The sequence below is a fragment of the Anser brachyrhynchus genome, assembly GCF_964034855.1.
Source record: "Anser brachyrhynchus genome assembly, chromosome: 3".
NCBI lineage: Eukaryota > Metazoa > Chordata > Aves > Anseriformes > Anatidae > Anser > Anser brachyrhynchus.
In genome coordinates this window covers 57,158,832-57,172,081 of record NC_137696.1, presented here as the reverse complement: position 1 = coordinate 57,172,081, position 13,250 = coordinate 57,158,832, and the positions used below count along the sequence as shown (strand labels likewise).

General features: G+C 46.6%; 1 protein-coding gene across 5 annotated transcripts in view; it reads right to left on the bottom strand.

Moving 5' to 3' along the window:
* Window positions 1-13,250, bottom strand: part of IYD (iodotyrosine deiodinase) — a 64,462-nt gene that overhangs the window by 40,577 nt on the left and 10,635 nt on the right. Inside the window, exons 1-2 of one of the 5 annotated variants that reach the window (XM_080588024.1) lie at window positions 12,657-13,221; window positions 11,411-11,546 (exon numbers count right to left, since the gene is read on the bottom strand). The exons of 1 other annotated variant lie outside the window; for it this stretch is intronic. In XM_080588024.1, the coding sequence (XP_080444150.1) occupies window positions 11,411-11,540 (130 nt within the window). In that variant the 5' untranslated portion in view covers window positions 11,541-11,546; window positions 12,657-13,221. 3 more of the 5 variants (XM_080588023.1, XM_080588021.1, XM_080588022.1) reach the window with 3 other exon arrangements.

The window sequence follows — 13,250 nt, the reverse complement described above, 5'->3', positions numbered from 1 at the left end:
GACTGTTCCAACTGCTCATGACTTATTTAGCATTCTCTCAGAGGAGCCAAGACCTGTGTTCAAATTCAAATAGGGCTGTAGCTGTATTCAGTGATTTGGGCAGCCATCCAGTTACTAGAAAGGATTGATATATGTGCACACACACACACCAGCTGTGACAATTTGTTGAAGGAGCTGGGGTATGTATCAAGCACCTTTCATATCTGACAGAAAAAAAATAAAAAATCCACAGCAATTTTGACAGGCACAGAAGCTATACCTCAGCCCTGCAGCTTTGTCCCCACTGACATCAGTGGCAGGGTTGCCATGAACCTGAACGGGATCTTACTTTGGGCCATGGGTAATTTTTTATTTTCCACATAGGTTACACAGCAGGGTCAGACTCACACTAGCCCCTGCTTGGGACATGAACAAAACATTTGAGATTTGTGCAAAATTTGCATGTCATGTTAGCAGTTGACATTCTGGATTTTCTCCGCTGTTTGATGAAGTGGCACATTACTGGGGACTCTTGCCCTGTAGGTCACAGATTTAAAGAAATATTTAGCCTGGGAGAACAATGGAACGTAACGGGATAGTTAGTGGTGCTGTGGTGCTGTAACAATACAAGCACAAAGCAAATAACTCTTTTGATTCCCTTCAGGGAGGCTGAAGCCAAGAAGTAACACCAAGCGCTCATAATCCTAGGCTAAACATGCATTCCCTGCAGCCTAGTCTCATCAGTTAAGCATCTCTCTGGTTTCCCTCTAAGTGAATATTAAGCTTATACTTTAAGAAAACATTTGGAAGAAGCTAAATGAAGCTCCAGCATTAAGATTTTGAGAGTTAGCCACCATTTTTATTTATTTTAAAGAGGACTTAAAATTGGTCATCTCCCTCACTATGCACAGCCCCAAACAAGGGGTATTAAGCCTCAAGAGACATGTCTGAGGTTGTTGCTAAAGCAGAGATGAAAACCTAGAGCTGGGACTCAGACTGCAAGGCAGTACCAAGACCACAGCTGCCAGCATTTCCAAATAAAACTTCTCAGGACATGCTTCAAATCCAGAGCACACCATAGGCTCCGTCCTGCTGCTTTCTCCTCACAGACATCAGTAGGAGTATCAAACTTCAGGACCAGCCCCAGCTTAAGGAACATTGTCCACCAAAATGACTCAGAGGGTATCCAGGACATACTTTGTGTGCATGCATGTGGAAAACTAGGTCACCACCAGTCCTTCCTCCCTTTTTTCTTCTGCGGATGCTCTGCAGTGTGAGGTAAAATCCTGCAACAAGAACAGCAGGATAACAGCATTACAAAACCCATCAATAGATCAAGTGCCCAGGGACACAGAGGTCTGAATCACATTGTGTGAGCCCTTTTTTAGCTAGCAATTCCCCATTCATCTTATCTGCAGTTCAGTGAAGCAAAGTATTCAATCAGAATTAATTCTTACTATATATAAATGAAAGACGATGCATTTAGAAAACCCTAGTGCAGCTTTATGTCAATAACAGAGGCAAGCAACAGCAAGTTTCTCTGCATTAGATGCAATAATAATAATAAAAAGCAAACCATATGTCATAGTTCTTTTGAAAGATCCCTTCAAACTATCTAGATTTGGGCAAAGCCAGGGTCATAAAAGAACTCGTGGCTCGGAATTTGCTCAATCACTACCCACGGTGGGAGAACACCCACTGAGAGCACATCTTCTCCTACCATAAATGGGGCAGATGAAGTCTCTCTTCAAGATTTTAGTGCTTTGGGATGACTTTCTTCGGAAGTGAAAATTCCCTGTGCTGAACTGCAGTAGGAAGCATTCTCAAAAGGAGAGGGGAAGGGGAACTGCTTGTGCATAAATAAAACTGTGACTTTGGTTAGCTCTTGCAAAATTCAGATTTTCTTTTTATTAGCAGAAAATGAGATGCAGGGTCTGGGTTACACTCACTCTGCATGAATGAAGCAGGAATAAAGTCCAAAGGTCTCGGTCCCACTGCAGCCTCTCAGGCAATGAGATGCCCTAGGTGGAGCCCTGCCACAGCAGGCACAGCAGAGGAGGACACCTCATTGCGCATCAATGACCATGGCCACAGCAGTAACACTGCAGCCTGAGCTGCCAGGGCTCCCCAAAAATGCAGGCAGATTGCATGTCAAAACAAAAGGCTTTGGAAAAACCTCAGTAGTGTCACTGTTTCATGGTAAGCAGAACAGAAAGAGATGAAGAGTGAAAGAGCAAGCTCTGGAGGGCTGCTTTTCTCAGTTTGACTATACGTAGGCAAGGAAGCGAATGGATCCTTGACCCAGCTCTTCTCACAGCACCTGTGAGGTTATTTTACACCCAAAGCTAAGTGGGTATAAAAAGCAAGAGATCACGTTTCCAGGCAGTTCCTGGTTCTTGGTCAGCAATAGCATGTGCTGCTCTAGAGCTGAGTGGGGTAAATAACGCAATACTGAATTTAAGAAGTGAAGCACTTTCCTGAATAAAAGTTCCCAGGATGATCATGACAAAGCTACACTGGAGCCTGCCACAGTGGTAACTGTTCCAGTTGGTACCGGGAAACAATTCCAATATTTTATTGTGTTATCATTTTTCCAATTATGCTTCTCACTATTTCTTTTACCGTCACTTTTTATCCCTGCCTCCATCATCTGTGTGTACTATCCATCTATCACTGTGTTGTTTTATCATAATTACTCAGTTTTTATTTTTCTGATATTTAACTCTATCCTAGCCGAAACCAGGACACACCACACCACATGGTATGGAATATGCCTTTGGTCAGCTGGGGTCACCTGTCCTGCTTCTGTCCCCTCCCAGCTCCTCCTGCACCCCCAGCCTCCTCACTGACAGGGCAGTGTGAGAAGCTGAAAAGTCCTTGACTCACTGTAAACACTGCTCTGCAACCATTAAAACAAGTAGGAGACATTTCTTCTCAGAAAGAGTGATCAGGCATTGGAATGAGTTGCCCAGAGAAGCGGTGGAGTCACCATCCCTGGGGGTGTTAGAGGAAAGGTTGGACCTGGTCCGTAGGAACATGGTTTAGCATGTGACATCGGTGGTAGGGGGGGGTTGGACCAGATGATCCTGGAGGTCTTTTCCAACCTTAATATTTCTATGATTCTATGTTACACTGATGAGAAGCTAGAGCCTGAGCTGGAGAAGGCCATGTGGAACAAGGCAGATAAGGCTGCAATTTGCAAGGTCCTGCAGTTTTGCCACCTAACCTAACCCATAAAAGTGACCTAAAAGAAAGGTGGAGAGGGACTCTGTCAGAGAGTGTAGCAACGGAACAAGGAATAATGGCTTTGAACAAACGGAGGGGAGATTTAGATTAGATGTGACGTGGGGAAGAAATTCTTCACTCAGAGCACAAAGCCCACATGGGAATTAGGGCTGAAGATGCACCTTGCTTCTGTTCTTTTCCATAAAGAATAGAACGAAATTACCTAAAAACCAGTGTTAACAATAAACCAAGGCACAGGGTGGGAGGTAAAGGACAGTCCCTATGGCCAAGGGGCAGCCTTTCTCTCTGGCAAGCCAAATGGCCCAGGGGAGCCAGCCCCAGGAAAGGACTCTCAGCCCCCCCAACCATCCTCCTCCTTGTCCACATGAGGGCATCTTCCAGGCCGCTCCCAACACGGCCGCCTTTGGCCACGCGTGGGTCTCTCCATCACAGAGGCTTGCTGAGGTCACAATGGCCACCACTGCCCCGCCTTTGCTGCGGGCCCTATAAAAGAGGACCCCTGCAGCTGGCCCACCAGTCGCTGAGCTTCTAGGCACTCTGACAGCCAGCTTGTGCGGCAGGAAGAAGTCCAGAAGCAGCAAGGCAAGTGGCAGGCCTCCTCGGTGTGAGGATAGCAATGCTGTCCAAGGAAGCACTGAGTAGGAAAGCACTTAACGAGAAGAAGTCTCATGGGCAGAGGGATCGCGCCTGCGGCACAACAGACACCAGCGCCCAAGGGACCTCTGGCACGCAGCCCACAGACACTTACAGGCAGTACCACTGGCACCGCAATGATGCAGGGAACAGGCCGCCCCCTCAGCCACACAGCAACAGGGGGCCTGGGCCTTCCCGTTGGTGCAACGGTGGCATGGAGCAAAGGCAGGAGTGTCAGGCAGGCAGCCAGGTAGAGCAGAGGCATGCCCATAGTCCAGGACACAGTGTGGGACCCAGCCACGGCTGTAATGCAGACAGCAGCATGAGACCCACAGGTGGAAATCAGACAGTGGCATGGGACCTAGGGGTGGAACTGGCCGACCCCCTGGTTCGGCACCCTGGCCTGAAAATATTCCTGATGGAAGGAATCCCGCTTGGGCAGTCCCTGGCAAGGAGGGGCTTGTCCTTCTGCCAAACACCATGGAGCCCATGGAGGTGGATCCACCAAAAGATGTGGAGGAACCGATGGAAGTGGATCCACCTCGGCCAGATCAGACCTGCGACTACCCCAGTGCGTCTTTGCTCTCTGCCATCCGAGCACAGCAACAGCGTCTCAGGAGTGCCCAGCGAGCTCCCTACTCGTTGAGCAGGCTCCATCCCTAGCATTAGCTTGGAGCCACCAAACACCACGGACATCCCGCAGGCTTACCTGCAAGATGTCCTGGCAATAAAGAACTCTGTTGTTGATTCTCAGGGGTTGCACGAGTGCTTCTTTCCCATCCCCCAGCCCTTGTGCGAGAGGTGGCATCCCTTCTGCACAGAGACTCGAGGAAGAGCACAAGAGAGGACCCAGCTTCTTTTGGGCTGCTGTGCTGGGGTGACAGGAGGAGTCCCCAAGGGCCACCATGCACCTTTAACATTTGTGAAAATAGACTGAGGGGTGAAAATAGTAGTGCGTAAGCAATTATAGGTGTCTAATTTCTCATATTAGGAGTGAGTTTCTATAGCTGAGTAACTGGTAACGATGGACATGGAGAAGGCTGAGGTACTCAACAACTTCTTTGCCTCCGTCTGCACTGGTAGACGGGCTTCCCAAGTCTTTCATTTCCCTGAACCCATAGATGGAGGCTGGGGGATCAAAGTCCCACCCATTGTAAGTGAAGAGCAGGTTCGAGACCACCTGATGAATCTAAACAGGTACAAGTCTATGGGACCTGATGACATGAATCCCAGGGTCCTGAGGGAACTGGCTGATGTAGTTGCCAAGCCTCTCTCCATCATAGTTGAAAAGTCCTGGCAGTCGAGCAATGTCCCTGGTGAGTGGAAAAAGGGAAACATCATGCCCCTAGTCTTCAACAATTAAAACAAAGAATTGAACAAAGAGCACTAGTCTTCAACAATTTAAAAAATTAGGAGACATTTCTTCTCAGAAAGAGTGGTCAGACATTTGAACAGGTTGCCCATGGAAGCGATCGAGTTACCATCCCTGGGGGTGTTCAAGGAGATCAGAATCATAGAACATCCCGAGTTGGAAGGGACCCACAAGGATCATCGAGTCCAACTCCTGGCTCCACACAGGTCTACCCAAAAATTCAGACCACTTGACTAAGTGCACAGTCCAAACGCTTCTTGAATTCTGACAGGCTTGGTGCTGTGACTCCGTCCCTGGGGAGCCTGTTCCAGTGCACGACAGCCCTCTCGGTGAAGAACCTCTTCCTGATGTCCAGCCTGAACCTCCCCTGTCGGAGCTTGACACCGTTCCCTCGGGTCCTATTGCTGGTCACTAATGAGAATAGGTTGGTGCCTGCCCCTCCACTCCCCCTCGTGAGGAAGCTGTAGAGCACAATGAGGTCTCCCCTCAGCCTCCTCTTTTCCAGGCTGAACAGGCCCAGTGACCTCAGCCGCTCCTCATACGTCTTCCCCTCTAGGCCCTTCACCATCTTCGTAGCCCTCCTCTGGACACTCTCCAACAGTTTAACATCCTTTTTGTGCTGTGGTGCCCAGAACCGCACACAGTACTCAGGTGAGCCTGCGCATTCCCCATGCCAAGAGCACTGCGGGGCTGTCTTCCCCCCAGCCTCCTGCTCCTCATTGTGGTGAGCTCAGGCTGTTGGGTCATCCTGACTCCTGCTGCAACTTGGTTACTCTTCATTTCCCACACAGCCTGGCCTGTAGGGCCTTGCACTCTGAGTGTTGAGCTAGTTAACACCATTTTGCAGGACTTTCAGCTTTTTCTTCTTGGTTACCTTGGTTAGTCTGAGGAAGAAAAAGCACTCATGTAGGCTTAGCCACCCCCACCTGAAACAACTGACAGAAGAAGAGAGGATAAAAGTGAGAGACTCTCCAAGATTTAAAAACCCTCCTAATACCTAAATGCTAACTTGGAAAAGGTCAGGAATATAACCAATGCAGAACTGAAACAGGGCTGAGCAGGTAAAGCTGACATTTTCCAGTCAGTTGGAAAGGAACAGAGCTCCCAAACACCTTTTCTGATACCAGTGTTATACAAGGGAAAAAAAAAAAGGAGGGGTACAAATTTCACTTTTCTTTTTGTGCACATGCAATTTCTGGGATTGGGAAGGGGGAATTTTTAGTCATGTAGGTAGCATTTGCAAAACGTAGAGCAGAAACCAATGTCTAAGGCATCCCCAGGGCAAGCTGAATTTTGAGAGCACTTGAAAACACACGCCTCTTCTTCCTCCACCCACACTGAGCCTGCACCTTATTCAAAGTCAACGCCCAGATCCTGAACAAAGGTGACACTGCCAAGAGAGGGTTGCACCTTGCTTTGTGGCAGTGCAACGTGGGTCTGCAGAAGGCAGGCAAACAGCTGCAGAACTGTGTCCCCTGCTATCTACCCATTGCACAGGGTGACCTGCTGGTGGCACCTGGAAGCCACAGTTCCTATGCAAGTTACCAGCAGTCCCAGCAAATTGGTAAAGCCTTGGTGCTGGGCAGCTCTGAGAACTCATTCTGGTAGCACCTTCTCTCTTTCCATGTAACTTACCCTCTATAGTAAAACCAGCACCTACAAACAAAATCTTAGCACTGATCAAGAAATGGCACTTGAAATCTCTATTGTCTGCAATATCTACTGAAAAAAAAATAAAACAAAATTCATTTCAGAGCCTCAACTGCTGCCTGGTGCCATGCAGTGAATGACCCCATGTAACAGCAATTCACACCTCACTAATGGGATGTGTTGGGAATCCGTCTCTTGCCTTGCTTCTGGTCAAAAAAAAGCCATTGGATAAGGTCTGAACATGCTTGGGAGATGTGTAGTAGTGGTCTGCTTCCTGTTCACGGATCTGTTTATGATGGGAGAAACTTACTTAAAATACTATATGTGAAGAGACTCAGATGCCAGATGTCTTTGAAATTTGAAAGGATTTGTTACTGTACCCTGAAAACGCCAGTCATGGCTAACTAGATGATATATATGCATTTTGTAAGTATTTTAGATTTAGGTAAACTGTGACTTCATAAACAAACCCCTCTACTATATGGCAGACGTGTCGATACAAGAATACTAGAACACTTATGACGGCAGTCAGCCTCTGGTATACTGAAGGCAAGAGCAACGCTCCACATACTTGTAATTTACAAGCTGTTCACACAACAGTCCTCACATATATCCATTCTTCAGTAACCAAGATATTCTATGCATAACGTGAACATAACTTTTGAAATGACTTCATATCGTACTGGCAGAAAGCACCAAATTTTCTCCCATTAGCAGTTCCCATAGTAACTGACATAAGTGAAGGAAGGAGAAATCCAAGCTAGGTAGTGCAGCAGGAACCCAATGTTTTCACATTAAGAGGGAAAAATGGATGAAGATTAGGCAAACAGATTTCATTCAGAGCTGTCTGGGACAGTCTGTATAGCTCAGTGCCTGACATAGCCCGTGAGCCTTCCCCTGAGGTGCAGCACCTCAGCCCTTCGGGTTTTGCAACACTTGACTATTGCTTTAATTGAAGTCATGAAAAGCAATGAATGGTCTTACACAAGGACTGTTTAAGAACAGTGATAGTAACTGCTTTCAAATTTAGATCTTTGTGTAACACACTTTCACTACTGGCTGCATTGAGAAATGCAGCGTTGCTGGTGGCTTCCCAGCAGAACCTGGTTATTCCTGCCAGAAACTGATCTGTCTCAGGTCCTTAAAGCTAGCAAGGAAGAGGATGGTGCAGGAGGAGGCAGAGGATTTAAGAAGGATGCAGCTGAATATAGGAGCCAGGGGATCCCCATGTGGATCATGGGCCCAGGAAACAGCCTCACACTCACTTTTGAACAGGTGTATTCTGCAAGAACCCACAGAGAGCACATCTCTGGATGCTTCATGCAAGTCTCACTTCCTTCACACTCAAGCCTCGTGCTCACACACAGTATCTGATACAAATCAATTCACAAAAAGACACCAAAAGTTTACCAGCCAAACAAGCAAGATGAGAGAGCATCTCCGAGTGCCCTGCCAGAGCACCACAGCACCGCTGTCACAGAGCTCCAGTGGCTCCAGCCCATGCTTGCTCCAGATGTCAAAGCAAAAAACACTAACAGAAGCCTGTAAGCAAGGTGCCTGAGCAACACTCTGCCCAACACACTTTCCTGCCTTGCAGCTCTGATTTCAAGATCTGCAAGAAGCTAGAAAGTGTTGTTAGGCAGACATTTCCATCCAAAATAAGTCACTTTTTTTCTTTTCTTTTCTTTTTTTTTTTTTTAAGAGCAACCAGCAACCATAGTTACGCTGCCAGTCTATTACTAGCATTTAATTGCTCTAATAATGCCATTGTCTATCACGCACATTCTGCACCAAGTTCAGCCTGAAGCACAGCATTCAGTTGGCTGTGCAGAATTTGGAATAACTCACACTAACTATGCAGGGTAGTGCAGCCTCAATTATTTAGCAGTCATCAACTCAATATATAGCTCACATGGTTACAGAGCATATATTTTAGTCTAAAACACTATTCTTGTTATCATGAAAAATGCACTGAACTGGCCAACAACTCAGCTGGGAAGTGCAGCAGAGCATTTAGAGGAGAAATAAGTAAGATACAGGGACTTGAAAGGGAGAGGCTAAAGGCAACCAACAAGGTGATATGAACTTTGCATCATTTCTCGTGGTTTGAATTGGTAGAAGCTGCTGCACCGTTCATCTGTCTGGATGCAATGAAATATGCACAGAAATAGTACTGCCCATTTACTCAGCTATGCGATCTCCTCTGAAGAAAAAGCCTCAAGGCTCCTTCGGTGCTTCTCAAGGTCAATGAAGAGAGAGTTCTGGATATGCATCAATCCCCACACAAGACCAGTGGCTGTTTGCTGTTTCTGCTTCCTTCCTACCTGCCCACACAGCACACAGGTCCCTCCCCTGTTGTATGGAGCCTTTTTTTTGCTGCGTGCCCCCATTCCCTGCATCAGCCCCTGCTCTGAGGGGAGAAGGGGGCTGGATTCAGATCTGAACTCTGAAGCCTGTCTCCTTTCTAACAGGCAGATTTCAGCCTGGCGTAGGAGCAGATCCAGTTAAATCACACAGGATGACATCTGCAGCAGCAAGGGTAACGCCTGGAGCTGCAATGGAAGCTCCCCAGAAGGGAGCACCACGAAGTGCCAGTCCAGCAGTTTTATGAATGCAATCCGCAGAGTCCCTTGGCTTCTTAGTTTTCTAAGGCATGCTGTAAATCACTGCCATCTAGTTCAGTGCACACACTGAAAGAAAAGGTCCAGTGCTTTCTTACAGCACTGCCTGAGCAACGTTAGATTCTCAAGGGCTAGAGGAAGACGTAACGCATTCATGCGCAGAAGTATTGTTGTAGGTGCTAATCAAAGCAAGAGCACAGAACAGGGGCACTTGCTTGCCTGAAATCATTGAATGAACGTCTTGTTATAACGCATGAGTGATCTGGGGTATTTCCCCTCTCAAGACAAAAATAAAATAGGAGGCTTCAGTGCTGAAAAGTCCACAGAATGGTTTACCAAGTCAATTTAAATCTTATTAAATCATGAACATCATAGGGGAAAATGCCTTAACATGCCTCTTGCACAGTAAACTTAAAATATCACCTGTGAAAGAAGAGCCTCTCGTTGAGCAATAGGGTTATGCGGAGGGAAATACGTTATGCTAAAATGATGCTGTTCAAAGCGAGGGGAATTGTTTATTTTGAAGACCTAAGCAAGCAAAATCCCTGTCACAGAGAACTAAGCAACACAGAAATAATTCTTGTTTCCCCAAACACGGACATTTTGATGCCAGCTGCGCTCTGTATAAGGATTTCAGCCTCAGAACTCACTTCAAATGCTCCTTGGTGATCCTAGGACGCAGTGATTTAATCTCCGCTGACTCTGACTGCCATGCTCCCCCAGAGCCAGAAACAGCCAGAAGAGCACAGAAAAGCCCTACCCCCTTCCACAGTAGCTCACAGCAATCTGGCCTCCCTGCTCCCATCTCCCCAGCTCCATCAACATGTCCACCCCACCCTGGCCCCACACCACGGTTCCCCACCCCCACCAGCAGCAGCCCAGGTGCTCAGGTTCTTTGCAACTTGTTCTCTGTGCACCCTGGGGTGCAAGGAGACAAGAATTTCCCTCAGGCACCTCATCTCTTAGTTTGCCTTTGGGTGAGGAATGTAATTAATTTGCATTTACTAGGGAAAATGAATGTCACTGCCCACCAAGCTCTATCATCTGTCTTTCATACTTCTCTCCGCAGCAGAATATCAATAGGTAAGCACCGATTCCTCCTTTATTACTGAAATCATTGATCTAAGCTAGAAATAAGAGGGCATCGGTGTTAATGCTCTCTCCACGACAACAGCATCTGCTGAGCCAGTTCACGCTCCCTGATGAACATTACCACTGCAGCGTGAAGACTAAGCAGATGCAACCATATATCTACATCAGAGCCCTTTCTCCATTCAGAGCTGCTCTGCTGAATGTTTTGGCCTGCTTCCTGTAGTAACTGCTCCACAAAGGTACCAAGTGGAGAATAAAACCCCTTTCCAGCCCATGCACACCTTTCAAAAAAGCTGCTCCACCAAAACAACAGCAGTGTACCTGACCAGCCACTCCAAGCCTAATGGGGAATGCTGCCCACAACAGCCCCGGAGGAGGGATTTTCTGGTGATAGGGTAACCTCCTCATGAATTTACATTCAGGACAAAGGCAAGACTTTTCATGGCCTTTAGCAGATCAAAAATTACTTCTGATTACACTCTGCCCAGCTGTCTGCTCATCCTCCCCTGGAGCTGCTGCACTTTCTACTCACAAGCATCAGTCCCACTCACATTTCATCCTTTAAGTAGGAAAGGCAAAGTCTGAGTGGCAAGACACCCTTCCATGGCTTTTTGATAGTCCATCTGAAACTTTAACATGTTACCTGTGTCTCACGGCTGAAAGCCTTTTTCATAAGCCCCAGCAGAACCAAATGGATAGAGAGACTTAGAGACAACTTTCCCAGACAAAAAATCCAGGTTATGGTGATGGAAAAGGCTACGGATACTCCACCATACTGCCTCATAACAGCAAGACTTGTGGAAAACCCAGCACTTACCTGCAGGAGATGAACACGTTGACCAGCTTCTCCCGACAAGAAGGACGGCGAGAGTGGGTGGGCATATAACAGTTGGCCAAGGGAAAAATATCACCTTGGGAATAAACTGATGCACAAGCCTTTGCCACATTTATGTCTGAGCAGAAGGAAAGTTAGATGGATAAACAGCTAAGCTACAGTCCTGGTTATGGATAACAAAGATCTGCCCAACATCACTGACTGTTCATGTTGGTTTGCTCCACTGCTTAGCCAGGGCAGCTCTAAGGGCAGCAGAGTGCTTGAGGAGAGGTAATGGGACTGCACAAGTACAGGAACTGAGAAATTCCCTGCCAATAAACATATTGGCTCTGGAGAACAGAGTGCAAGGGTAGGTAGAAGAGATGAGGGTCAAAATATACAAAGGGTAAAATCCTAAGAACAAGAAGGGACACCTAGAAAACCAATACTGAAAGTTACTCTGGTGCCTTAACTATTTATTTATGAGCTATTCTTCAAGGCAATTGCAAGCACAAAAGAAGGAAAAACAGTTCAGGAAAGGTTCTGAATCTAAAAATACTAAGTCAGAACAACACAGTACAGGAAGAAAATGGAACTTCAGGATGATTTTGTCCCACAGAAGGATTGATTGTACCTCTTTTTTTTCTCCAGGACAGATTAGCTAAATCCTAAACACTTCCAGTGATGAAGCCTTGACAACATTGCCACTCTGGAATCTATCCCAACCCTTTACTATCCTTATTTCAGAAAGATTATCCTAATGTCTGAATTGAATCATCTCTCCCACGCTGTCAGTACAGTCAAACCCACTAACTCTGGCCCTCACCACCATGACTATGGAAATATTTTGTTCTCTTCTTCCTTACAACCATTTCACATAAAAAGAGAGCTACCTTCTCCATCCCCTTACTGTAGACTGGCTAACCTCTTTCTTCCAGCCCATCAGGTGATGTTTTCTAGCCCTCTGAATCATTCTCCATTTCTTCACATTCATCCTCCCAGGTGCTCCTCATTTTTCTTAAATCTTTCTGCCCAAAATGAGCTGCAAAGCCCTAGCCCAGGCCTGACCAATTCAGACAAAGCAGCAGGTGGCTGGCTGGTTCCTGGTGTGTCCCTTTCTTCCCCGCACTGACTGCAAGCTTTGTCTTCTCCCCATGGAGGTGCTGGCTCCTGTTCAGCCTGGGCTCCTTTGTAACCCCCAGACCTTTCCTAGAGACTGCTCCCTTGGCACTGGCCTCCCTTCCCATACCTGCATCACCTTCTGCACACGCTGACTGATTGCCTCCAGGCAAACACTGATTGCTCCCACTTATTAACTACCTCAGGGCAGTACTTCGCACCTGCTCCTATTGAGCTCCGTCTTTTTGTTTACCAGCAATTTCTTCAATTTACCAGGGTCATTTTGGATCCTGAAAGGAAGAAATCCCAATACATACCACCCAAAACCCTGCTTGATCTGTCCTTCCACTTTGGCTACAAACCATTGACACCACCTGACAGAACGGGTATTCAATAAGTTTTGCTCCTACACTACAACGATTTCATTTTGACCATTTTTCCCTAGCTTACTTATTACAGTATCTGAGATAATGTCAAATGCCAACTCCTGCTGATTCTTTCCTACCTGTAATACGTGTTACCATTTTGTAAAAAGATTTTATATTGGCTTAGCACACTTTGTTCTTGACAGATTCATAATGGATGCTACAGACTTCCTTGTTTCCTCAAGAGTGCCTATAATAATACCATTTAACTGTTTCAGATTTTTTTTTAAATGAAGTTACTGGTTACAAATAATTCTCCTCCTGTTCCGCCCCCCCCCCTTTTTTTTAATTGTTAATCA